Genomic DNA, 27,361 nt, shown 5'->3' with positions numbered 1-27,361 from the left:
GGTGGAAAGATTTCATGTAATCCATGGACACCAGTGAAGATCACAAATCATTGAATAAGAAAGGTTCAGAGCACTGTCTAGTGGGTCTAGATGACCCAACTCCCAAGATTAAAGTGCCTAGGATAACACAAGGGTTACGTTCTTGTTTGTATGGTTGATTTTAGGCACCAGTATTAAATGGTTAATATTATCGTCAAGGTTAGTGGCAAATGTGAAATCTACAATAACTGAGGTTGGGAGGCGGATTCCCTCTCAATGGCCCCTGATGTCTTGGATTGCCATCACTGATCCTCTCTAAGACAAAGGTGGAGCAGCATAGGAGCACGTTGCACAGAAATCCGTCTGTTTAGAAAAGATGCTAACTAGGAGGACTGGATGCAAAAAGACAGAATGCTGCATCATGTGTGATTCGGACAATATAAAAGAAGATTTTAATGGCTGTTTTTGACAAAAGGTAGGTACTATAAATCAGAAGACCTCCTCTCTGCTGATCACAACAATTATTTAGGAAAGCTGGTAACAAAAATTATAGAGACAATTTCTATCCAGTATTACAAGCCAAAAAGCAGACATCAGTTATGTCTGTCACATTCTACAGTCTCTGTAAAGTGCCTAGGATTGCACAAGGGATAAGTTGCTAGAGGGCTTGGGAGCGTTTGCGAGTCCAGTCCATGTGTTTTGTGGAGTTGGATAAGGCGCCCATGGAGTGGGCTGAATGAGGATGGGGTCCAGAGAGCCTTACTTAGGACTGTTATGACATGAGCCGGAGCTTGGCTTGCAAAGCTGGCTGGAAGTTGGAGCTGCTCTCATTGTATGTTGGACTCCGGCAGGGCTCCTGTAACCCTTGTGCTATCCTAGGCACTTTAACATTGGGAGGTGGGTCATCTAGACCCACTAGACAGTGCTCTGAACTTCACTGGTGTCCATGGATTACATGAAATCTTTCCACCTTTATCCACCTTTGTCATGGTAGGGAGAACACCTCAATGGAAGGGGGGGGGGGGGGGGTCATCTAAGATAGCACAAGGGTTAAAGGAGGCCAAACACAAAGCAGAAACATTCGAGCCGGGATAAAAACCAAACTTCAGTTAGAGAAGGCATGTCTATTTTATATTTTATACAAAACAAAGAAAAGGGTAAATATTTTCTGACCAATGAGAAGAATATACTGGATACAAGAATGGTACAGAGGTGCATAACATTAGGTGTTTGACAAAAATGTCCCTACAGTGGTGTATCATGGGTATTTGTTTATTTGTTTACATAAGGAGTTGTGGACAACCTTTAATTGGAGACTTAGAAAATAATCACAATGGATCCGTGTCAGTGTTTTAACGGAACCAAATTTACAAATCCACCGACCTCGTCAGAACATTTCAGAGTTTAAGTATAACTAGAGATTTTTTATTCTTTTGTTTTTTTAAGTCAACTTCAAAATTGAGAATATTCAAAATACACTTTAACCTCACTGAATTATTTTATTATTTACACTTGTGTACAGGAAAAAAAAAAGTACCCCAGCCCCCATCTTTTGACATCTCTTCAGAGTCGATGGTAAAAAATTGTACTTTGTACAGTTGTGTTTTGACTCCGTGACAAAAGTCCCATCCGAACCTGGATCCAAATCCAGATTGCAGCCCCCCCCTCTATATGGATGTACTGTGGCTTGCATCAATGGCTTCGGGTATGTGTCCTGCAGAGACTGGCTGGTAGGACATTGGCATGGGTGTCTTGCCAGGGCTCTGCCGGAATAGCCCCCCGTTGGGGGCCCTGTGTTTGCACTGCAGGCTGCCGCTGAGGCTGGTGCTGCTGAGTGGGTGGTGGGGGGGCAGTGTGGTGCTGCCAAGGCCCTGGGACAGGGGCAGCATCCTGCCTAGGGTCCCCCCATGATGAGGGTGGGGAAGAGGTGGTGGAGCACTCTCCTCGGGAAGGAATGTATTCACAGCGAGGCCCGAGGGAGGGTAGTCCCGCATGGACTCTGGACCCTGGACCAGAGCAGCCTGGCTGTTGATGTCCAGCACAGAGATCTCGATAGAGGGGCCGGGGATCTGCTTGTGGACCAAGTCCTCGTCCAAAAGATTGTTCATTCGACGGTGCACCTGCTCCAGGTTCACCTCTTTGTCCTAAGGAATGGGGGTCGGGGAGGTGGGGGAGTGAGGAAGAAAGGGAAGGAGGGACACAGAAACTTAAATTGGTGACAGGTTGGTTTGCACTGAGACCACATTCAGGATTACCAATTCATAATTCATGATAACCAATCCCTGAGTGCACATTGACATCAAACAGACACATTTGACATGTGCAGTACAACAGCCCAAACGTAGCTGTGGGTTCCTAAACAGCTGCCACCAATTTTGTTTGGAAAACCATTGAACACAAAAATCAACATCCTGAACAGATTTTTTATTTTACTACTTTTATTCCGCCACAGAGACGACTACTAGTGGTTTTCCCTTTGCTAGATTCTGTCAGAACAGCTCAATTTATAGAACAAGTCATGCAAATGTCGGCTAATGCTGCACCTCTTCAGAATGCAGCAGTGCATACTTGGAAAGACTTAAAGAACCACTCTGATGCACATTTTTTTTTACATGTTTTGTAGCATTTTTTTGATGGACATTTATAAAGACAATTCAGCTTAACCCTTGTGCTATCCTAGGGACTTTAACGTTGGGAGTTGGGTCATCTAGACCCACTAGACAGTGCTCTGAACCTTTTTTCTTCAATGATTTGTGATCTTCACTGGTGTCCATGGATTACATGAAATTTTTCCACCTTTATCCACCTTTGTCATGGTGGGGAGAACACGTCAATGGAGGGGGGGGGTCATCTAAGATAGCACAAGGGTTACAATTGCATTTCTGAGTATTTCTTTATTTAAATCATAGTGAATCAGGAGCGAATGAAAAATTGTGTTTGAAAAAGATTGTCATTTGTCCATCCATCCATTTCCTAAACATGTTATATTCCTTTCGAGGTCACAGAGCTGCTAGAACCTAACCTGGATACTGATGGAGAATGGCGAGGTACACCTTAAACCAGTCGCCAGTCCATCGCAGAGCCACACATTCACACCTAGGGACAATTTAGTAGTCAAGTAGTCTAGAGTAGTCAACCAACCTATGAAGCACTTTTTTTTGTTCTTTGGGAGGATACCGGACTGCCCAGAGAAAACTTACGCATGCACGAGGAGAACATGCAAACTTCACATATAGAGGTCCCAGCTGGGATTTGAATCTGTAACCCCCAGTCCCATGGACAATTTGCTAAATCTAAAGTGCAATATCGCAGGACTGTGCAATACTATAATATACTCTCCACTGGGCAATTTTGTAACATATTCTCCACTGTGCAATACTCAATAGGAACCATACCATACCACATACCATTGATAGTTACTTATTCGTGTCTTCTCACTGTAAACGGCTGGCCCGGGACCAGATAACCTAATTTTGTTTTATCACTGTGATAAAATGACAATGAAGATTCCTGAGTCCTGAATCAGGGCCTTCTGGCTATAAGGCAAAGGCACTAACCACTGCACCACCGTGCAGCTCAGACCATATTTGTGACGTAGAAAATGCAATGGGGGAGCCACAAACTCCCTGCTCCGCTCCATTCTGATGCAGCCACCACTTAGATCCATGAACGTCTTTGTTTTCCTTGTCTGAGCTGGAACCTGGATCAGAACTGTACGGCCGATGCTGCTCATTATTGTTGCACCACTGCTGTTAGGTCGGGGGTTTGAAGGGCTGTAAGCTAGTAAGTGTGTAAACAGACAGCTGTCAGCAACAGGAAGGCAGGAAGGTGAATGTTTGAACTACTGCTGCTCTGCAGAAGATGACAGTTTTTTTCAATATTTGGGGTGAAAATGACAATCATTAGTAATAAACCACTGTGAACCCTTTGAAGAGAGCTCAAGGATGATCGGAGTGGGTCTTTAATGAATAACCATCCACATCTGTGGGGTGTAAAGGTAATGGACAAAGCCAGGCATGAGCTGCACATCAAGTGAGCTCTGAACCTTTTTTCTTTTATGATCAGGCACACCTTTATCCCTTGCGCTATCCTAGGCACTTTACCATTGGGAGTTGGGTCATCTAGACCCACTAGACAGTGCTCTGAACCTTTTTTCTTCAATGATTTGTGATCTTCACTGGTGTCCATGGATTACATGAAATCTTTCCACCTTTATCCACCTTTGTCATGGTAGGGAGAACACCTCAATGGAAGGGGGGGGTCATCTATAGCACAAGGGATAGACATATAATACCCCTGTACATATACACCCATGTACACCCACAGGTATGCAGTGGTACCCAAACACACACGTTACACATCTAGAGTTAAAACGACTGTGCGCTGCATCTGTAACTGTGTAAAAAGCTGAGGGGCCTGTTGTTTGCTAAATACTGTATTTTAGGTAATATACCTGCAATTTTAAACCCATTTCCCTGCTCGGTACCCTGCCCTTCACAGACAAAGTAGTACAAACACACTGAGCATGGTTGGGACACAAAGTAGGCCGCTCTTCCTCCCTCCATTTTCACGTATGTTTTCTGAGTGTCTAACTAAACTTATAAGATCACATGTGTACCTTGGCAGACAGTCAAAGTTTATATGTAATGTTTCATTAAGAAAATCTCACCCTGCAAGTCAAAAAGTTCATATATGTTAAGTCAAATTTTTGGAGATTAAGGACAATTTCCTGAAGCTGTTTCATAATTCATGAAGCGGTGCCCCTGAAGAAGTGCAGCCCTTGTTCTGTGTTAATGACCAAAAAGGGTTTTGTTGCATGCAGAAACCGCACCGAGTGTTGTCAAGTTATTAAGGAGATGCACATGATTCAATAAGCAATAAAAAACAGCCCTAGTTTCCAATAATCAGTGACATTGAACATTTAATATTTTAAGTTAGCTAGGCCATCTAATAACTTCACTTTTACTCCTTACTCTACTGCATGAAGTGTTCTTTGTTGCTCATCAAAGTTAAATGTATGATTTCTCATTTCTCTGGTCGGGGCTCCTGTTCTGGAACACTAATCTTTTTTGGGAGAAATATTGAAATAAGACATCAACTTCATATTATTGTGGTTAGAATAATATATAAGAAGGAAATATGGTGATTTATAAAAGCACTCAAATGGAAACACTGTTTACATGTATTGATTTACGGGTATTTACTTTTTTTTTGTCTGTTTTGCACCCTTCTGCTTATTCCTAAATTGTTGTTAGGGTGCTAAAACATTTATAAAAGTCTGAAAAAATTCTCTTATTTTGTGGTTTAATAACTAAAACTTTGATGTACCAGCATCTTCAATCGGGACACAACTAGAACAAAAAAAATCCTGTTTTCAAAAACAGTTTTGCATCACTACACAGCTGGCGGTATAGCAAAGCAAGAAAAGGTTTATATCAAACCTTATACACAATATCCAAACTAACTCAGTTTTCTGGCATTTTAAAAAAAAAAATTACAGAATGATGTTTTGGCTGAATTTTCTACAAAACTTTTCGAGTCTCTGTAAACAGTCAAGAACCTTTTGAACTCAGACTTGAGGAAAATGCAGGAACGTTCAGTGCTGAGGTTCATGCGGCCAACTTCAGGGATGTGGTTGTAAATGGAAAGTACCATTGTTGTGCATGTGGTAAGTGTATTTTGAAAGTATTTGTAAGAATAATGTAAGTTGCACGCATTGATGACGTTTATCAGTCTATCAATCTATTTATTCATTTTAATGTATTTAGTCACTTTAACCATTTATATGTCTACTAAGGTTAATTTATGTACCTATTTTCTTTTTACATTTATTTTATCTTTTATTTTACTCCGTTTACATTTTAGCTGTAATTCCTCTGAGGGATCCTCCACATTGGTGATGGACCCTCCTCAGTGATGGGGGGGTCGCCGCGATGGGATCTCTCAGGTCCAGCTCTTTGTCTAGATCTGGGGGGGTCCAGTGTCACTGGACTCTGTGAACCTGGGTGGGGTGTCACTGATGTGGATATTTCCCCAACCTCAGTACAAAGCCAGGTTTCATCATTGCATCTTTTTGTCTTTTATCACAGCGAGTGAGTACGTGTGTGTGTATGTATATGTGTGTGTGTGAGACTTGCCCATTTTCCGCCCGCAGACAGCCCGTATGGGCCAGGAAGAGCATTACACATGAAAGGACCAAAACAACGTATATGTAAAAAATACCTAAAATACCTCATTTAAGATGTGCAACATTTCATTTAAAATGATTGTTTTTGTTATTTTTTTTTTATTATTTTTTAGGATCATTTTTAACGTTTTAATAACCCATCTCCCATGACAGTAGATCTTTCTTGGCCACAGCTGCAATAATTTACAATGACAGACGGATGTCAGAAAATGAATTACTACTACTTCTATTTTCCCTTTGGGTATTTGTTGTTTTTTTATGTTAAATTAAAGTGTATTCAACATCTTCAACAATTTTTGTGTTGACAAGCCCCTTAACCTTACAGTGCATCCTAAATTCAGTCAAACCTCAGGATAAATCACGCTTGCATACCATCCATCCATCTTTCTCTACTTATCCAGGACCGGGTCGCGGGGGCAGCAGTCTAAACAGAGAAGGAGAGACTTCCCTCGCCCCACCCACTTCCTCCAGCTCCTCTGGCGGGACCCCAAGGCGTTCCCAGGCCAGCCGAGAGACGTAGTCTCTTTAGCGTGTCCTGGGTCTTCCCCGGGGCCTCTGCCCAGTGGGACATGCCCGGAACACCTCTCCAGGGAGGCGTCCAGGGGGCATCCGGACTAGATGCCCGAGCCACCTCAACTGGCTCCTTTGGATGTGGAGGAGAAGCGGTTCTACTCCGAGCTTCTCACCCTATCTCTTTTTTTTTTTTTTTTTTTTTTTAACTTGTTCTGTCCAACAGCTGAGCAAACAGATTAGAGCTGAAGGCTTTTTGTGTTGGACAGGTTTTACTATCACAAAAAGAGGTTATATAGCTTCAAGAAACTAGAGTGTAGATTTGTATAAACCCCTTTTTGTCGTATTATTTTTTATTTATTTGTTACATTTAGTGTGTGTGGGGAGGGAGAGGGGAAGAATGTGAGGGGAGGGTGGAAGAGAGTAAAAGGAAGAAAGGTGAAAAGGTGGGGGATACAAGCACTGATTTGACTAAGTTATTAATTTAAGCTGTAACAATTATACCAGATCTGCTGGAAAGACGAATGTTACATCAAAGGTGAAAATCTGACACTAAGATGAGCGAAAAAAAAACTGTCCATCAATACACTGTAGGTAAGGAGGAGGGATGAAGCAGACAGGGAGCAGTGTGGAGTGTGCACGTGGGGGTGGAGATACATGCATGCTGCCGACGTGAACCGTGTGTTCATAAAGGGAGCCAGATCCTACCCAGCCAGACCAGCCAGACCAGGAGAGGGGAGGAGAGCCCCCCAGGCCAGAAGCCCCCCCAGCATCCGGACCCAGGCAGCCCGGCAGGGGAGGAGGAGGGGACCGCCCACCCCACCAGCCAGGCACAGAGAGGGCCCCCCTACAGGGGCCCCCCCAATGACCAGAGGCACAAGCGAACCCAGTGTCCGGCCCCCAGGCCACAAGACAGGAGCGCTTAGCCGTACCAGGCGGCAGCCATGGGGGCCACCGGGCGCCGGACACCGAGACAAAGGCCAGGGACGAAGCCAGGGCCCCCGGAACCCAAGAGCCGGCCACCACCCGACCGGCGCCCCGTCCCCGCAAGCCAGCCCAGGCACGCGACCCTAGCAACCCAGGGATCGCCACGCACCCACAGCCACAGCCACCCCCCTAAAACCCTACGCACTACCACCCCCCCCGCCATAATATCTGACCCCCCCCTCCCCAACCCTCTCAGTGCCCTCCCCTCTCTGTGATGGGGAGGGAAAGCCCCAGAGGGTCCCAGCGAGCCAGCCCCCAGGTCGGTCCTACCCATGCACTCACACACACATACTCACAATCATCTGGTTACCCTCCCTACCCCCGCCGCCAAGCAGTAACCCCCCCCCCCAGCCGGCCGACCCCCAGCGCCGCATGCCCGACCCTTCCCGCAGCCGACAGGACACCCATAAGCCCGGCCGCCCTGAGAGGACCAGGCGGGTGAAGACCGGCCGCCCCCCCCCCCGACCCCACCCATGTATGGAGGTGTGGGAGTGCTGTGTGTGTGCTGCAGGTAAAATAGGAGGTCACCAGTGTGGGGGGATGCACCGCTGCCAAGCCGCAAAGCCCCCCACTCTGGAGTCCCTCTGTGAGTGGTGTGTATTTGCTGTGTGTGTGCTGCTAGCATGCAGTGTGTGTGTCTACAGAGGAAGTTAAAATTGTGGGGGGGCCAGCGAAAGGTGAGCACGGATGTTTCACCGTGCCCCCCTCCACCAGACCCTCTCCACAAGGCCCTAGATGAATCAGAGTGTCTAATATGCAAGTAAAAAGCGGGGAGGAGGGCGGGTGCCAACGAGAACCCAGAGAGGGGCATCCCCAGTGAGCCCCGCCAGCATACCCCTCCCATCCAGTTCCCGGGGCCCTATGTGCCTGTGTGCAATATTTGTTTGGGTGAGAGCGGGGAGGAGCGGGCGGATGGGCACAACCGGGGGAGAAGGCTCCCCCGAGCGACCGGCCCCCCAGCCGGCCGCGGTAGGCGCCCCCCCTCCCAGAGCGGCCGGGCAGCCAGAAACGCCAAGCCAGCCGCAGTTGGAGGCCAGAGCCTCGCGGCGCCGAGAGACAGCCAGCAAGGAAGGGTCCCGGTGCCAGAACGGGGGGGCAGGGGGTCCAGCCCCACCATTCATACCCTGGCCCCCCTAAGGACTAGCACACTGCCCCCCCAGCCCCCCCCCAAATAAATAAATAAATAATAATAATAATAATAATAATAATAATAATAATAATAAAATAATTAATATAATAATAATAATAATAATGAAATAAACCCACCCAAGTGAACCCATTAACCCCTGCTGTGACTGCGGCGCCGACCCCCGGGGGGCCAGGCCACGCGCCAACTACCGGCCACGGGCGAAACACCGGCCACGGGCAGACGACCCCAGGCCCCAGAGCCCCAAGCCCCCCCCCCAGCCCCCGCCACGGCGACCAGCCACCCAGCACGGCACCCGGCCGCCGTTCCCGGTCAGCCGCACTGCCTACCCTGCGCCCAGCAGGCACCCGCCCAGGAACCCCTGCCAAGTTGCCGGCAGAGTGTGCGCCCCCACCACCACCCCACCCAGGCAACCAGAGCCCCGAGCCGGGAGAACGACAGGCCCGGCAGAGCCCACCCCCCCAAACCCACCCCGGCCCACCCAACCAGCCAGGACCCGGCTCAACCTATCACCATCCCACCCCCACTAGGTGATGTGACTAACCAGCTGGAGCCAGGGAGAGTCTGAAGCCGACAGGTTTTTTGTGGAGGACATTATCTCTAAACTAATATGCTCTGACATGAGGTTTCTGTAGTGGTTGATGCTAAGATTATTTTTAGATTTCCAGTTTAGGAGGATAGTTTTCTTTGCGATACATACAGCGGTGAGAACCATATAAGCCTTGTTAGATTCCATGTTGATGTTATTCAGGTCACCTAATAAGCAGAATTTGGGGCAAGCAGGAATCTTATGATTAAACCAGATTGATAAATCCTCACAAACCTTACGCCAGAATGATTGGACAGGTGGACAGAGCCACAGGGCATGCAAATAGTCGTCTATGTTGTTACCTATGCACTGTGTGCATGTAGCAGACTGATTGAGACCCATTTTAAATAACCTCTGTCCGGTGTAGTGAGTTCTGTGGAGAATCTTGTATTGAATAAGTTGCAGATTAGGGCTTTTGGTCATATTAAAGGCATTCAAACAGATCTGTAGCCAAAATTGATCACTAGAATTCAATGATAGCTCAGACTCCCATTTTGTCATGGGTAAGTAAATGGTTTCATCTATGTCTGATAACATCTTATAAATTTTTTTTTTTATAAAAATTCTCACCCTATCTCTAAGGGAGCGCCCACCCACTCTACGGAGGAAGCTCATTTCAGCCGCTTGTATTCGGGACCTCGTTCTTTCGGTCATGACCCATAGCTCATGACCATAGGTGAGTATTGGAACGAAGATCGACTGGTAAATTGAGAGCTTTGCTTTTTGGTTCAGCTCCCTCTTCACCACAACGGACCGGTACAGCGACTGCACAAAAACAGACGCTGCTTCGATCCGCCTGTCAATCTCACGCTCCGGTCTAGATGACCCAACTCCCAATGTTAAAGCTAGGATAGCACAAGGGTTAAGGTCCTCCACCTGGGGCAGGGACACTCCACCCATCGAGAAATTGCAAACTACCTTTCTCTTGCATACTTTAGAATTTAAAAAAAGTTATTTTCTTTGGTTTGTCACAAATAAAAAAAAACAGTTTCTAACATTCGGGATATTTGCTGTGATTGAAACAAGTTAAGGCGAACAACCAGGTCAGACAATATGTGACTAAAATGTGTTTATGAAATTAAAGATTCTATTATTTGTCCACTTTTTATTTTGAATTTTCTTTTATGTTAAAGGTTTTTTAAAAAGTGTCCTGTAAAGGACTGTTCATCTTTTCAAAGTTAGGAGTGGTCATTAACCACAGCTACTCGGTTGGGGGCTCTCTTACCCCTCCATTGTGGTTCTCTGGCTGAAAAAAAGAAATTGTTAAAAGTAAGGGTTACTTAGCATTGGTATAATTTAAGATTGGTTTATGATTAGAATGCTAAGGTGCTCCTAAAACAGTGAGACAAATTGTATAAAGAGTTTTAAATTGCTGCTAAAAATCAAATTAAATTGCTTTTTCATTCCTCCAGAATGCACAGATTCCAAGTAATAAGCAAAACTTTGGTTGTCTGATTTTCTCTGATCGCTCTGTTTATTTAGCGTTTCAAGCACGTATGATCTTATATTGTACATTTAATAACTGTCCGTAGGGGAGCTACTCAAAATATTTATTTGTACAGTCCTTAGTCACATGCATCCGTATGGGGGGGGTTGACCTATACAGCAGCTATGTGGAGGGGCCATGGAGAGGAGCGGCTGCATCTTGAGTGACATCATGAAAATGGGACATACCATTGTTGTGCGTGTGGTTAGTGTATCGTGAAGCATTTATAAGGAAAATCCAGGTTGCAAACACTTAAAACAAATGAGTGGTGGTGTCGTATTGTCCCCTAATGCCACAATGTAGTCATTCCTAAGGTGTGCGCACTGGCTCCCTAATCACCGTGCACAAATGCGGCCTGTGCGGGTGGGTACTTGATACGCACGTGTCTTTAGGATGCCCACACAAACTACAAAATTGACTGACTAGTTTTTTAACTTCTAACAGTCAGGCTGCACAGAAGAGACATGCAAGGAGCGCACACTTATCAATTGAACAGCTCTAACGGGCCCCTTGCGTAGTGTGATTTAGGAAATGAAGGAAAAGAATAGTCCGTAGAACATGCCTGCGCCTTACCTACTTCCCCCTACATATCAAATGTGTTTCTTAAGTGTTTGCTATGACCCGTTTTTTTCAGCATGCTTGTAGAAAAAAATGTACATAATTGTTTTCACTCTATGGGTTCACAGAGCAGTCCATGACTTTCATATTTCATCTGGGTTACCTGTCATACCTTTTGTCATTATGGATAGATGGACTGTAGGTTAAACCCTTTACCATAACTTTACTCTGACATGGTAAAAATCTAAACATAAATGAAAAAAATGTAATTAGCTAAGACAAATTGCTGATCGATGTGCTCGTGAGAACAGCTGAACAGATTTTTGGGAAATTAAGACTGACAATTAAGTTCAACTTCAAGGTCAGATCAAATCATCCATCACTGTTTTAGCCAAAGTGCAATCCATGGGAAACAGTCATGGAAAACATCACTGTTGAAAGGAAACCAAATACAGATGGACGTTATACTTATGCCTTTAAGGAAAAGGTTCCTATCTTCACAGGTGCAAAATGTAACATACCAACGAATAGTTCCTACTGGGAAACACAGCTATTCTATCAAAGAATTCTGTAACGAAATGTTACATTTATGGCTATGATGCTTAGTGGCTTAAAGGTATTCATTTCTAAATCCACATCTGTTGAATGAGCTGAATCTGCAACTGAGATGACTGGAAGGGTTTGTGGGAGTTCAAAAGACTTGTGGACAGATAAAGAGTCCTCCTTTACAATTACAGAAGCTGCACAAGGTTTTATCTAAAAAAAAACACTCTAAAACATCGCAATCAAAAAACACACGACAGTTGAAAGCAATAAGTAGCCCCTGGCTGCTCCATCCCTCTGTCTCACTGCCCGTTTGATTTTTAAACTATATACTGTTGTTTTTTTAGTATGGCATCTAGTACTCTATCATTGAGGGTTTGATTGTTTTGGTCCGGGCTTCTTTAACGCCTTAGTCACATGCTCCCATGGCGGTTGACCCGTACAGGTGCTGTAAGTTTTTGGGTTGTCTGGGCCCGTGGAGGGTCATAAAGGGGTGCAGCTGGCAGATCCTAAGACTTAGTACGTGCCACCCACTGACAGCCCGTATCCACTCGTAAGGGCAGTTGTAAAGAAGGATTTAAATTCAAATCAGTCGCTGATTTCATTGGATGATTTTACATCAAAATGTTAATTTTGATCAGTTTGAAGGGATTTTAGTTGGTTTTTCTTTCTTTACCAGGGTGAACAGACCAAGAATTATGTTTATATCTGTATAAGAAACACTTCTGAAATAAACTTTGAAAGACAATAAAGGACCCTGGTGACTGAAAGGAGATGTTAAATTTGTTGGATGTCATGAAGGAGCTCTATTCTGACCTGTGTCAATAGCTTCTGCTTCATCCCAGCCTTTCTCTCTGTCTGTCCAAATGTCCCTTCTCCCCTCCGATGAAGCAGTTGTAAATTCATTATATGTCAATGGAGCAGAAACCCTTGTCAGTCTGTAATCCTTAGTGACCTGCACGAGATCATAGACAGTCAAGTGTAAATCAAAAATGAGACAAACATGTAAAGAATATGAGGGGAGAAAGAGAACACGGCTGTTCACATTGACATATAATCAGTGGTCAGACGTGACACAACGACAGAAAGGACCTGCAGCACACACACATCATTTTAACAGGAACATCTACTCACACTTTACTTCATGGATCCACAGAAACAGCATAGCCTCTTTTTTTTTAACTTTGGTTTCACTGTGATTTGAGTTCAACATGTACTCATTGTTCATTGGTTTGTTCCAGAACTGAACTGAATACTGGCTAATTTTCCAAAACAACTGTAAGTTTGTGTTACTTTCAACTCTATTTGTCATAATGCCAGTTGCTCTGGTATAGTCCCCTTAGACGTATAGACCCCTTGCAGTGATGCAACGCTTGTGTCGTTGTCCACCATTTTTTGATACGGGTAAAATCAGTGACACTGGTGGAGAAAAGCAGCCACCAAACCTTATACGTGCATTGCTGTTGGTTTTCAAAACAGAAAAACTCTCAAGTGTCTCATTCTACCAATTTCCATGGGGCCTTTGGTTACACATTTTATTTGTCTTTACAGTGTTCCAGTCAAATATAGGTGTCAATCCGTTACTTTTGAAAGTGTGAGGCTGGAACAGGTACTTTTTTTATTTAAAGCTAATTGAATAACGGAAAAAATTGGCACACTTTTCCCAAGAAAATCCAGAATATGAGGAAGCAGAATTCCAGATCCCAGCAAAGCCTGAATGTTCCTGATCTGTTTGTTTCTCTGTCAGTCCCTGTTATCCTCACCCAATCCTTGTGGGCAAGACAATACTATTGCAATATTAGTGGTACCAAAACTCATTGGATTGTTTTATATGAATGTGTTTTGCACTTTGTCAATACTATATAATAGAAAACATCCTAATAATATGTAACCCAGTCATTCGATGCACACAGCTTCCTCTTCCTCACAGCTTTGCTGCTCTGCACTGTTTGAGTGTTGGTGGGTGGGGGCCCTGTAAGGTCAGTTCAGTTAAGGTCAGAGGTCAGTTCTGTTTTGTGACGGACCCCAGAGGGAACTGCTCAAAGGCCGACAGTCGAGTGGACACAACAAACACAGGCGCTATGACATCACGTGCAGGTGATCTACCCAGGTGTCTAAAGCATTAGTTTATGTGTTGTTGTTTTTTTATTTTTTTTTTATTATGATTGGGGCAATCTGACCCAAAAAAAGACCACTAGACAGCGTGGAAAACTGCTGTTCTTCTGATCAAGTGCCATAAATGAAAACCAGGTTTTTAACAACGATGCTCTGGCTGCCTGTCTGAAACTCCTGATGAAGGAGTCCATTACAATATATAAATGGATGAAGCTCTCAGTTGGGGGGGAGTATTTGTTTCTGTGAAATATGCAACACAAGTCCAAGGTAGTTTAAATCCAGACCTGCTCAGACTGATCGTGTTAAGTGTTTGGGGGTCAACAAAGAGAGAAGCTGCTGTTTTCCAGGCCAGCTTGCAAATGTTGTGTTAATTATCGTGAGGGAAATAGGTGTGGAGAAAAAACACATCAAATAAGTAATGGAAGGACCTAAAAAATCAGTAGCCAGATACGATTTTAGTCTCCTGATTTTTGGTAAATATTTTAGAGCTGGGTGTTCCTAGTCCACTGAATCAGGTATCTGGTCTGCACCTGGATCCTTAAAGTACAGTGTGGCAGAGTGTTCCCCCCACCAACCCATCCATGCTTGGTCACCTCTTTGGGCTGCTCCTGCCGGCAGCGGTTGCTGTTCCACCACGCCTCCATGCCAGCCACTAGGCAAGCTAGAAGCAGGCCAGCAGCCAGGAAGCAGAAGATGCCAGCAAAGCTGTGCAACTTGAGGGAGCGGCCATCAGGGTGCGTTGCGGCGTGGTTGCTGAGGTCACATCGACCTGTTCTGGGCCACCATTTTTGCTTCATGATGTCCAGGTCCCCTTTCTCCTGCAGCTCTAAGATCCTACAGCAATACAGAGAGAGAGGATCATTCAAAAGCACAGTTTACATGTCTTTGCTGCAGTGCAGATCTGGTGTGATCGCTGCACGTGCCAGGGAAGTGATTCTTCAAACCTATGTTAGTTACTACTTGTGTCAATGACTCAGTATGAAGCCACAACAAAAACCAAACACAACATAGTTCTCTACAAAAACAGACCACAGTGCATCTGCCCCTTTAGAGCTATGAGATGGGTTTTTTCTTCATGGTGACAGGCACTTCTTTTTTACTGGTGGACAGTAAATGAAGGAATTTCTTGATTTTGGTTTTTAAAACAATTCACGCAAAATGGGTCAGAAGTTCATCCATTTCCCAAAAACGAATGCAGACCGATTGGCTGGCCCTCACACATTTTCACCTCATCAAATCTCACCCACCAGACTGCATCTTGATGATCATGGACCATGCCGTCTGCTCAAGTCAGAAAATGATGGCAGCCAAGTTAGTGGTAGGTAACTAGCTGCTCTCTTTATAACATCAGGTATACAGAGGTGTCCAGTTGACTGACATCTAGAATACATTTCATTGTCCAAATGGAAGAATTGCATCATATTGTTGTGGACTTTAAGTCAAATGCAGGCAACAGCAAAGCTAAACTGTGCAGTAGTGGCTGGAATGATTTGTCCATCAAGAGCATCAATATACTTCTAATACTCCAAAAGGAACCTGCTCTCTTTAATATAGCCATCTCTCGAGGAAGCGGTAGTACATTTCATATTTTTAAAGACCAAATAAGCACTTCCAGTAGCTTCCCTCGCTCCAGAATACTGAAGAACAGGGGCATCTTGTGGCAGAATTAAGCTATAACAACCCCAGGGGAGAACAACCAAAGGCCTGACAAGAAATTCCAGTCAGGGATTAGACTTAAAGAATAGAAGTTGTGACAAAATTGTTGTTTTATTTGCTAATTTTAAATAATTAAAATAAAGAACTGGGATGTTTTCAGCTTCCAGGAATTGTGTACAGATTCTTGCAACTGCTGCAGCATGAGGTGATGTTCTGGGATGTTCAGCACAACAACGGTATCTCCAGCATTCAAAATGCCATCAAAAAAATGCACCAGTGTCCGACACACCTGCCCATACTATAATCCCGCCTCCACCATGGGCCACTTAACATCCTGATTAACTCTGTGTAAAGGAGTTGTGTTGCATGAGGAGTCCCCATAACCCCCAATAAAATACATTAGTGACCTTTTCTTGTGGCCAGTCTTAGGTACACTTGTGCAATGCTGTCTGTCTAATCAGCATCTTGATATGGCCCACCTGTGAGGTGGGGATTATCTCAGCAAAGGAGAAGTGTTCACTATCACAGGTTTGTTAACAGTATCCGAGCAAAAACAACAGTGTTTATGCGTAGTTCTCCATCCCTTGCAAACGTCATAACGCCTGCTCTATTTGTTGGAGCCGATCAATATGAGATGAATGAAAACATTTTTACATTTTGGGAAGCTAAGGCGTGATGTAATGGTGTAGAGATTTTCTGAATGATTGATTTATTTTCTCCCTCTGGGATCAATTTGGGTTTGAGCAAAGACCAAGCTCCATTATTTGCTTGCTGACTTGATCTGGAGGTTTCCTCACATTGGTCTCTGTCTTCATTCCCACCATGAATAATCCTGGTTGTTTCACAACACCAAAGCTTAATGCCAGCTCTTTTCATCTGAACTTAATTAACCTAAGCATTGTTATTGATTTAATGGTGAGAGAGCCCCCTGTAGGAGGTGCTTCTCATTACAGGAACTCTTCTGCACTCACCTCTCCTCTGAGAGGAGCTCTTTCATCTTGTATCATGCTCACTTGTTGGGTTTTATTTACAAGGGTGCTGCAGTTGTTGTCTCAGTTGGGAGCTGCATTTAAATGCCTCACTTTCATGAGATTTCTTAAAAGAAAGAAAAAAATCAGCCTGCCACCTTCATTACCAACTCCTTTTTAGGCTGCAGCAGCACAGTAGACAATAAAACCCCAGCCTGCACAAAAACCCTTCTGTTGTGATTCATTATGTGCTGGAGAAGATGGATGGATTTAGAAAGACCTTAAACTGAAAAGTTACCATTTTCTCTCTAAAAAGTATCTTTTCCACCTTTGTTTTTGGTATGGGTGTTCCTCAGAAAATGTCAAGAATTTGGATCAAAATGTCCAACCCCCCCTAAAGTCATTTCCCTCTCTTTCAGGGAGCTTTGAAGTAAAGACCCACTCTGATGAAAAGTGAGTTTTGGTGTTTTATCATGTCCTTGTACCATTTGTCTGATGATGGAGAACATATATGAAGAAAATTAAGCTCAAACATTCATTTTTGAGTATGTCTTCATCCAAATTGTTGTGAATCAGAAGCAGTTTAGGGATGCAGCCTGGACAGGCAGCCAGCCTGACGCAGGGCCCCTGGGGCTGGAGCGACCGCGCTGCCACGCCGGGCGGCCCCTGGTTTTATCTGTTTTACCTCATTATCATCGAGACAATAATAAAAAGATCCTCTAGCTTGATTCTTGTCTCTACTTTTCCCCTCTAACTAATGTGGGTCACGAGACATGGACGTAGTGGCAGAAAGAGTGAGAGACCAGACAGTCTCTGAATGATCTCATGGACCCAGAAAAGGAGACGTGATTCACGAAGCTTTTGTAGAACTTTTTAAAATCAATAAACGTGATCTCTAAACATCCTCCGTGTCTTCCATGCCACGGAATGACAGAATCCTGAATGTTTCTGCTGTCAATCAAAGTATTGTTCACATCTGTGTTTTTGAATGACTTATTGTGTGAGTTGCTTTGTGTTCATTTGCATATATAAAGTGTATTGTGAAATTGTGGGCTTTTATTTTTACATTTCTAGAATTTCGATAAAGTTTTTCGAAAACGTTGATAAAAACGCAGCTATTATGACACAGCATTAGTGTTGACAATTTGAAACAGTGAAAAAAAAAGGCTTTTACTGACTACTCCTTCCCTCTACAGGAAGCTTCTCCTCACACCAGCCAATATGGCAGCTGGCCTTGAGGCAGCTGTGTACATCTTTAAGCCATGCTCAGGTTGCCTCAATCAATTTAGACAACGTTCTGTGTTGATGGCTGACTTACTTCTGGGAGAAGAGATCTCTGTAGGGGCTTCCGTGCTGCATGGCAATACCGTAGCCTTTGCTGCTCATGCTGTTCCCCGACACAGTGATGGTGCAATCATCATCGGTCAGAGCGGTGTACTCCAGCACCGCCATGTCCCACAGGAAGGCGTATGGACTCTTCTTGGCCTGCAAACACAGTTACACCCGTAAACAAATGCCCATGTTTCCACAAACATTATTACAAGTGGAGATTTATATAACGAGTTTGGTAAAATGCATGAAAACATCTTGGACTCATATTAAAAAAAAGAACTTTTCTCACATCAAATTCTTTTTTAAACACAGTCATGTGCATCAACAAAAGTTGGTTTGGCCCTAAAGAAGAAAACAACTGTAAGGAACCACAAAAACTACCTTGAATAATGCAAATGCATGCTTTAAACTGAATGTATTTGGTGAAGATAATGAAGATAACTAAAATTGCTGGAAATTTTGAGTTTTCCATGAGCAAAGATGTTATCGTGTATCTATAGTACATGAGATAATACACAATAATAGCCTCCACATTTATCCAAAAACCTGGCAGCTGGCCCCGGCATTTATTTAGAGACAGGCGTCTTTTGAAGACCGACATTTATTTAATCACAGACAGAACGGAAATGGCTTACGGGTTCATTTTGTGGTGATATTCGGTCACAAAATGTAGACAACACTGAAACATTTTCAGATTTATTGAAATGATGAGAACATCGTATTATGTTCTGATTAGCTCTGGCTGCAAACGTTTCTTTTCTCTTTGAAGCATCAATCTCCGCATAAAAAATCCTCTTGCGTTATCATGAATCATTTTCCTAGAGACACGCGGACCTTTCTGTGTTTGCTCAACAATCCACATTCAAACCACTTCTTCTTATTGGTGGCTCTCTTTCTTTGCACCTCCAACAGGCAATCATTTGCTTTTTGCTCCTTTTTCTGCAGCCATCTTCTGATTATTACCGAGCCACTATTAGAGACCGGCATCTGAAATAACAAGCACCTGTTAGACCCGGCGTTTTTTTGGAGATCAGCATCTACTGGAAGATATACGGTAAATAAATTGATAAAATTGTCTGCTAAGAATGAGCAAATATGCTGTATTATTTAGCAAATAAAGTTAGCAAAAACATGGAACTACTTGAAAGTACTAACAAAAGGATAAAATCTCCACCTTACTTAATAAATTAGCAAAACAACAGAATCCGAAATCAGAATCAGAAAAAGCTTTATTGCCAGGTTCAGTAGAGCGCACTTTACAGAACGAGGAATTTGACTTGGTGTTGGCAGGTGGTGCATCTCAGATGAGAAAAGTGCAAACACTATAACATACAGTAGGGAATTTTAAGCCATACAACCAAAAACGTATGAACAAGAGAAGTGATATTTGTGGAAAGGAGCTACACTAAATAAATCTAACTTGGAATCAAGAGCTATGGATCCAGAGTTATCTAGAGCAAAAGCGATGGCTGCAAGCAGGTTAAAGTGGGAGAAGGAAGGTTTCGGGTAACAAAAGAGCATCGCAAAAGGTCTACAAGACCATAGTGGGAGCAGATTAGGGCTGCACGATATGAGGAAAACTCGCGATATCCGATATTGGTGATTAATATCGCGATAACGATGTAATTTGCGGTATATAAACAAATAGCCAAACAACCAAAAACATCATTTACATCTCACTGCAACAGTTTAAAAATTATTCTCCAAATGACCCTTGTCGACGTAGGAGGCAAACATCAAACATAAAAGGGCTCATCTGATTGATCAACAATGTAAACGGGTCTTTCCGATTGGTTAAATGCATAAAGGGGTTAATTTCATTTGTTCACCATTTCAGGCTGCCATGAGTTTGTTTTTGCACATTTGAGGTAACCACTTATTGCAATTTTTGCCGTCTTTTGCGGTATGCATATTGCACAGCTTGATGTCGCGATAACCATAAATTTGCGGTATATTGTGCATATTGAGACAGAGCTGGTGATGTTGAGGTTCTCTTTGGGATGAAACTGATATAGTTAGAAATGAAAACATCTTGTTTTAGATGTTTTGGAAATGAATGCAAGGAAACAAACTAGGATGGTTTGGACACAGAGGAGGGGCAGTGATGGTGTCGGTAAAAAGATGCTGGAGATGGATCTACCATGAAAAAGGGTCTAAAGGGGAGACCCATAGAGAGATTCCATTGTGAACAAGGACATGGGGGGGTTGATCGAAAAGGAATCCAGGGTTAGATGGAGATAGATGGGTCAGTGTGGCAATCGTTACCCCTTTATCCAGCAGAGTTTTAGTTCCAGTGTTGATACTCTTTTTTTTTTTTTTTTTTTTTTTTTTTTTATTTTATTTTTTTTTTAACTTGTCCTGTCCAACAGCTAGGCAGACAGATGAGAGCTGAGGGCCTCTTGGGTTGGACATATTTTACTTTAACAAGAGGGGTTATTAATCTTCAGACAAACCAAAGGTATGACTGAATAAACCCCTTTTGTAATTGAGGCCAAACTTTATTAATTTCAACCATGTTTGAAAATCTTTGGTGTTGGACCGGACGGAAAAGGAAAGAGGGGAAGAAGAGAGAGGGACGTTAGAGAGAGGGGGGGTAGGGGGTGATAATAGGAGGGGAAGGGGGATAAGACCATGAAGCAGCATAAAGCAACAAGTTTACTGGTTGTTAATCGTTATGGTAAGGTTCAAATGTAAAAAAAAAAAAAAAAAAAAATAAGGGCGGAGCCTGTCCACACACACACTCAAATGTTATAAACACACCTGTTAGTTGCAAAAATGTCCACCTGTCGACATGTACACAAAACAGATAGTGTTCACACGCATACTTATGCCTTAAAACCAACTAGTGTGAAATATTTCAGTCATTCAGTCTGTTGAGCTAACACCTGTGCTCAGGTGAGTGTTTATGTTCTTCTAAAATGGATGGTGGAACGTGAAAAGAAGGAGGGAGAGTGCCCAGCCATCCCCACCCCAAGACCCCCACCGCACCAGCAGCGGCAGCCGGATTCCCCCCAACGCCACACGGGAACCGGCAGGGAACAACCGCCGCCCGGGCGACCAAGCCCGCCACCCAGGCCAGGGCCAGCAGGGCCGCCGCAAGGCCCCCAGAGCCAGAGAGCAGGGAGGCACGGAGGGAAAGAGGGCGCCGCCCCAGCCCAACCAGGAGAGCAGCCCCCCCGCCGCGCCGGGAGAACCCAACGCAGGGCCCCACCGGAGAAGGACGCCCACAGCCCCAGACGAGCACCCCACCACCACCCAGGAGTTCCGGGCATTCCCCCGCCCCAACCCCAGGTACGGGCCAGGACCCCCCAAGGGAGACCCACTCCGCACTCCAGGCAGCCATCCGCCCGGCCCACGGTTGGTCCAGGGAGGAGCGAGGCAGGGGCCCGCCGTCCCCGCCCAGAAGGGGGGAACCCCGGGGAAAAAAGAGGGCCCACAAGGGGTGTTGTAAATATGGCCCGACCAGGCTCGGCCACAGTTGGAAATTTGGCGGGGCCCAGCACTCAGGAGCAAGGACCAGAACCCACCCCCCAGGGACACGAACACCCCCGGCTCAGATGTAATGTGAACCCCCCCACCGCGCGGAGAGAGCACCGCCGGGCCCAGGAAGCCAGCACCCAGGGGACACAGCCGCCGTTGCAAAGGGGCCCGTACCCCCCACCAGGGAAGAGGCAGGGGACAGATGGTCCTAGGTCCCACCTTCCTTGCCAAATGTGTGTGCGTGTATGTGTGTTTGAGAGAGTGTGTGTGTGCATGTGTGTGTGTTTATGTTGGGATGTATATATTGAGGGGGGAGGGGTGTGTGTACTAAGGGGGGTGCGGTTAAAATTGGCGGGTAGGGCACTAAGGGGACGTCTCCTGATTACTCACAGTGACGTCCCCTCACCCTCCCCACCAAGGGGCCCTAAATGTCTAAGGTGCGAGGTGCGGGGTGTTGATACTCTTTTAGCTACCATAACAATTCAACCGTTTACGGATTCTGAAGTGGAGAAAAGCACCTTTGTGATGCTATACAACACTTTACACAAAGTGTTAACGCAATCAATGTAAATCAGCGGATGCGGTCCCAGAATGCTGTTGTTCAACTATTCAATATGTTCCAGATCCTGTCCCAGATGTAGCATGAGAAACTACATTTAAGGTGTCTAGTCTTCTTGGACAGAAGAAAAAAACAGGCATTTAAACAGCTCTGTCTGTTTTGTTACGTCACGTTTGTGACTTTTGGTGTGACAATCAAATTTGGTACACGGGGAAATACCTCTGTCCACATTTATATGGAAATGCAATCCAGTGACAAAGCCCCTCTGGGTGCTCAGCATTCCAGCTGCACTTTTTAAACATGCTATTTTTACGTGTGAAAAACATAAACAGGTGCTGTTATGACTGCAAACTGACCTTGCGGATGCCTTCAGAGGGACTGGACACGGAGTGGTCCAGGCCGTCGTTCCTGCTCATGGTCCTCCACAGCTCGGCGTAGGTGCTGTCCTGCTCCAAAGGGTTGGTGCCTTTGTTCCTGAAGTAGTCGTACACAGCCGAGTCCCTTACTGTGCCATAATCAACATCCATCTGGCGTGCCAAGTCCTGAAAAGATCTGCAGGGAAACATTAACATATATTTTTTTATGTCAATTCTGGAAAGGTTTTTTACGTAACCCTTGTGCTATCCTAGGCACTTTAACATTGGGAGTTGGGTCATCTAGACCAGTGTTTTTCAACCTTTTTTGAGCCACGGCACACTTTAACCTTGACAAAAATCCCGCGGCACACCAGCATCCAAAAAAATAGATAAACAAAAAAAAAAAAAAGCTCAGTCTGTGTTGATCTACAGCTGCTCTGCAATCTCACATGCATTTTTGTGATAATTGTTGCAGAAAACGCTGGAAGCTACAGCTGTTTTTTCTAAAAGATGTATTAAAAATTCAGTCAAAAGATTCAAAAACTGTTTGATGTGTGTTCGTTGTTTTAAGACGTTAAGAGGAGAGACTCATTGTGCGCTAAGACAGTCACTTTACTGCATCATGGGAGATGTAGTGCCCGTAATCCGCCGACCGCAGAAAGACCAGCGTCTTTGAGCTTCATGGTTTTGTTCACTTGTTCCAGTCTGATACCAGATTCTGTGGAAAGCTACACCGCTAAAGACGAGCTTTAGCTGGTATTTCTGTTAGAACAGAGAGACTTTTTTGCGCTAAATCGAAACAAGGAAGTGAAGACTTTAACCACTTCTGATTGGTCAGACTGATGACATGTGATTAAGCCTTCAAGAATGATTGGTGGAGACAGTTAAAGGGGCGGGACTTTTCCTTACACAGTTATAGCTGCAGCTAAATCACGGTATGCCGTTATTCTTATCAAAATATCTTTAATAGAATCATATAAACACAAAGAAAAAATAATTTTATGATATTTCATATTCTTAACTTCTCAGTGTTTTATCAGGGCCTGTTTGGATGAACACAGAGCTGATTTCCTGGAGATGGTAATTGCTTTTAGATCAGTTAATGAGGGCAATTTCTCACGGCACACTTGACCATCTCCCACGGCACACTAGTGTGCCACGGCACACTGGTTGAAAAACACTGATCTAGACCCACTAGACAGAGCTCTGAACCTTTGTTCTTCAATGATTTGTGATCTTCACTGGTGTCCATGGATTCCATGAAATCTTTCCACCTTTATCCACCTTTGTCATGGTAGGGAGAACACGTCAATGTAAGGGGGGGGGGGGGTCATCTAAGATAGCACAAGGGTTAAAGGAGTGACTCCATCAGAAGCAGTTGAAGGCTGAAAATACTCATTTTATAGTGTAAAGGTGATGGGTTCTCTGTCTTTTTCCCACCTGTATCCCCGTCCTTTGTCTCTTTCACTCTTTTTTGCTTGTGCAGGAGCAGAGTGGGGGGTTTGGTGTGCCTTTACAAGCCACACCCTTCACACACCTGTAGCCATTTCTCCCACCAACATTAAAAAAGGCAAATGGTGCATACTTAATATAGTGCTTTTCTACTTTCATTGAAAGCCCAAAGAACTTTTTGCAGTCTACACACCAGGTATGTGTCACATGTTCAACCCTGGTTTTTGAGTGTGCTTTTAGCATATGGTGTTCACGTAAACTAGAATGAATGTCAAATCCATTCACATGTTAGTTTCCTAAAGTTCACCACTGTTGTTTTTCCACATCCAAAGAATCCAAAGGGAACATTCTTAGAACATTCTAGACACTGGATGGTCACATGACTTTATTCAAAGTCTGTCCACACATTGGACTGGAATGATGGACGGATCTGTGTTAATGACATCACACATGTGTTGTTGCTGTGAGGAACTTGGTCATTTTTGTTTTATAGTTTAATAAACCTACCTTGTTAACTTTATTGTAATAGTATAGGTTGATTTGACTAACAATCTGCCTCAGACAGATCAATCTTGGATTGTATAATTATAAATCAATTCATCGATTAAGTCGATCAATCATAACACCCCCTAGATTTCAACACCATCCTTTACAATAGCGGGGGCCAATTCCAGGCCTCGAACAGTCCTACATGTTTTCCAACCAACCTGCCATTGAAGCCATTGGACACCCTAATAACCCTGCAATAACTGTTTTTCCTTCATCAGTCAGCTTCCTCCTCTATTAATTTGGTGAATATTATTGTAACAAGGTAGTTTGCTAAAGAAAAAATGCAGTTTGCTGCTTATATGACATATATGGAACAATAAAATCCAGGTAAAATTCTTTCAGGTTACCGGTACTTTCAAGTAAAATATTTTAGGACCAAACAACTCAGTGTTAATTGTATAAAGTGAGTGAGTTTTGACCTGTGTGTATGGCTGAGAATGTTTGTTCATTTTAGACGGTGCTTCCCATTTCATTTTGTCTTGTTTTTTCAAATTTCATTTTCACATAGCACATATTTTAATGAGATGAATACATTTTCCCTTAAACTTTTAATCAACATAGCGAAAGCCAATACATTAGATGTCTTTAGGCTCATAATGGGACTCTTGGGCCCCAGTCAGGCCCACCAAAACAAGGACCAAGTGATTCCAGGCACTGGAACCACTCCCCTGTGGGTCCACCACCTGCCAGACAATTCAAAAGGGACTGGTGCAATGTGGTTTAGGGACCAGCTTAAGACAGGTGCCTTGGGGGCCCAACTGCCTCATATGTAATGGAAACAGAGTTCTGCTACATGGTCCAAGAGACATCAAAGGAAGGTGTTCCAGGTGTATCCCATCGGGGAGAGATCCAAGAACATGCTAGAGAGATAACATTCCTTGGTTGGCCTGTAAGCGGCCGTGGTGCAGCGGTAGGGCGGTCGACCCATGATCATAAGATTGCAGGTTCGATTCCCGCTTTGCACGCCCATGAGTCGAAGTGTCCTTGGGTAAGACACTGAACCCCACCTTGCCTCTGGTGGTAGGCAGGCGCCTGTGTTTGGCAGCGGAGCCGCCACCAGTGTCTGAATGTGTGAGTGAATGTGTGTGTGACTGGGTGAATGGGTCTGTGACTGTAAAGCACTTTGTCCTTGTAGGAAGAAAGGCGCTATATAAGTATACGCCATTTACCATTTAAGCGCCTCAGGATTCCACCAGAGAATAATCAGAATGCCTTCATAGTCACTGTCCACATGGGATTAGAGCCGTCATCATATCAGCGCTAAAAAACCCTACAGTGGTCCCTCATTTATCAGGAGAGTTGCGTTCTAAAGATAACCTGCGATATGTGAAATCTGCAAAGTTGTTTTGACGCTGTAAAACTCCTCACTACAGACTTTATCCACTTTTCTCAGACAAAGACGAACATTTTCACACTTTTCTATCTTGTTTAAACTCTCAAAGTTCAAACCTTCATAGAAAAATAAGTCCAGCTTTATGGAATAAAAACAAAGATCTGATCACAATCAAAAAATTATGTAGATTCAGAAAACTGAATGTATTCTCTATAGAAGACATCACACAGAGGGGACTGATTGACAAGGTCAGCAGCCAATCAGGACACAGAACACAGTGGGCATTTACAGTTGCACTGAGAAAAATCCACAAAACAGTGAGATTGCAAGACGTGAACCAGGGAGTAGCGATGGAACACTGTATATAATATAAATGTCTAGGTTATGTGCAGTAGTTACTCCATAAGCTAGTCCAGTGTTTTTCAACCTTTTTTGAGCCACGGCACACTTTAACCTTGACAAAAGTCCTGCTGTTCACCAGCATCCAAAAATAAAAAAGTAGAAACTCATAGTCTGTATTGATCTACAGTCCCTCCATGATCTCACATGCATTTTAGTGATAAATGTGGCAGAAAAAGCTGGAAGCTGCAGCTGTTTTTTTAAAAGATGGAATAAAAGTTAAGTTAGAAGATTTAGAAACTGTTTGATGCGTGTTCGTTGTGGTTGAAGACGTTTACAAGGAAGACTCATGCGCTGAGACGCTGTCACTTTAACCCTCGTATTATCCTCAAATATGACTCACACATTATACCCTTGATATGATACCCTATGATATTTGCCATCAAAAATGAGTAACATAAAATTGTTAACCAAGTTTTTTGTGTCAGGCACATTATTTTTTGAATACATAAATAACCCCTTGATAATGAAACAGATCAGTGGGCTGACCTGTTATCTAGGCCAAACCTTTAAATTAGAATTGATGTATCTTGAAAATTTTCAACATTAATGACAACAAAAATTTGAACCCTAGGTGATTATTTGACATTTGCTGTGGTAACGTCATCAGGTTAAACTTTCAGTTTAAAAGTTAGTAGATCTTGAAAAAGTTTCATCCAAATCTTTTCTAATTCATGACTCTCACAGAATAAAGCACTCCTCAGTGCAGTGTTTGGCCTGGTACATGTTTCCGTGCTTTAAAAGCTTTGTTTGCTTTCCTATAGTCAACGGTAGAGATCATTTGTGAATACATTTTGAAAGGTCTCACACTGAGAAGAATTTCCATTTTTTTCATGCGTCCATCCTGCGTTAACACCTGTTTAGGTTGCCAGAAATTGCAAATTTTAAATAAATCCTCTAAATGATGTGTTCGTGACTGTGGTATACCTTATGGCGTGGTCCATGCGTGACACAGTCAGGTAAGCAGCCAGGTTGGCAGTGTAGGACGAGCACACGATAAGTGTAAAGAGCCACCAGCTGCCCATGACGATCCTCAGAGCCACAGAGCCCACCACGCCATCCCCGCCTACAAAGAGAGATTTTGATGTCTACCTGCTGACGGGATCAAACTTCTTACCGTCATATCAACCCGAAGTCCGTGAAATCATGTGGGAGATTTGTGTTTTGCGTTCCAAC

General features: G+C 43.9%; 1 protein-coding gene across 3 annotated transcripts in view; it reads right to left on the bottom strand.

Moving 5' to 3' along the window:
- Positions 1-1,088: 1,088 nt before the first annotated feature.
- LOC101174819 (glutamate receptor ionotropic, delta-1) overlaps positions 1,089-27,361 on the bottom strand; it is a 492,295-nt gene continuing 466,022 nt past the window's right edge. For 2 of the 3 annotated variants that reach the window (XM_023949511.1, XM_023949513.1), the window contains exons 13-18: positions 27,113-27,251; positions 22,453-22,648; positions 18,044-18,210; positions 14,695-14,935; positions 12,803-12,941; positions 1,089-2,123 (exon numbers count right to left, since the gene is read on the bottom strand). In XM_023949511.1, the coding sequence (XP_023805279.1) occupies positions 1,672-2,123; positions 12,803-12,941; positions 14,695-14,935; positions 18,044-18,210; positions 22,453-22,648; positions 27,113-27,251 (1,334 nt within the window). In that variant the 3' untranslated portion in view covers positions 1,089-1,671. The remainder of the gene's footprint in view (positions 2,124-12,802; positions 12,942-14,694; positions 14,936-18,043; positions 18,211-22,452; positions 22,649-27,112; positions 27,252-27,361) is intronic. The other variant, XM_023949512.1, reaches the window with a different exon arrangement.

The sequence above is a fragment of the Oryzias latipes genome, chromosome 19 (assembly GCF_002234675.1).
Source record: "Oryzias latipes chromosome 19, ASM223467v1".
NCBI classification, from domain to species: domain Eukaryota; kingdom Metazoa; phylum Chordata; class Actinopteri; order Beloniformes; family Adrianichthyidae; genus Oryzias; species Oryzias latipes.
This window is presented reverse-complemented; position numbering and strand designations above follow the sequence as displayed.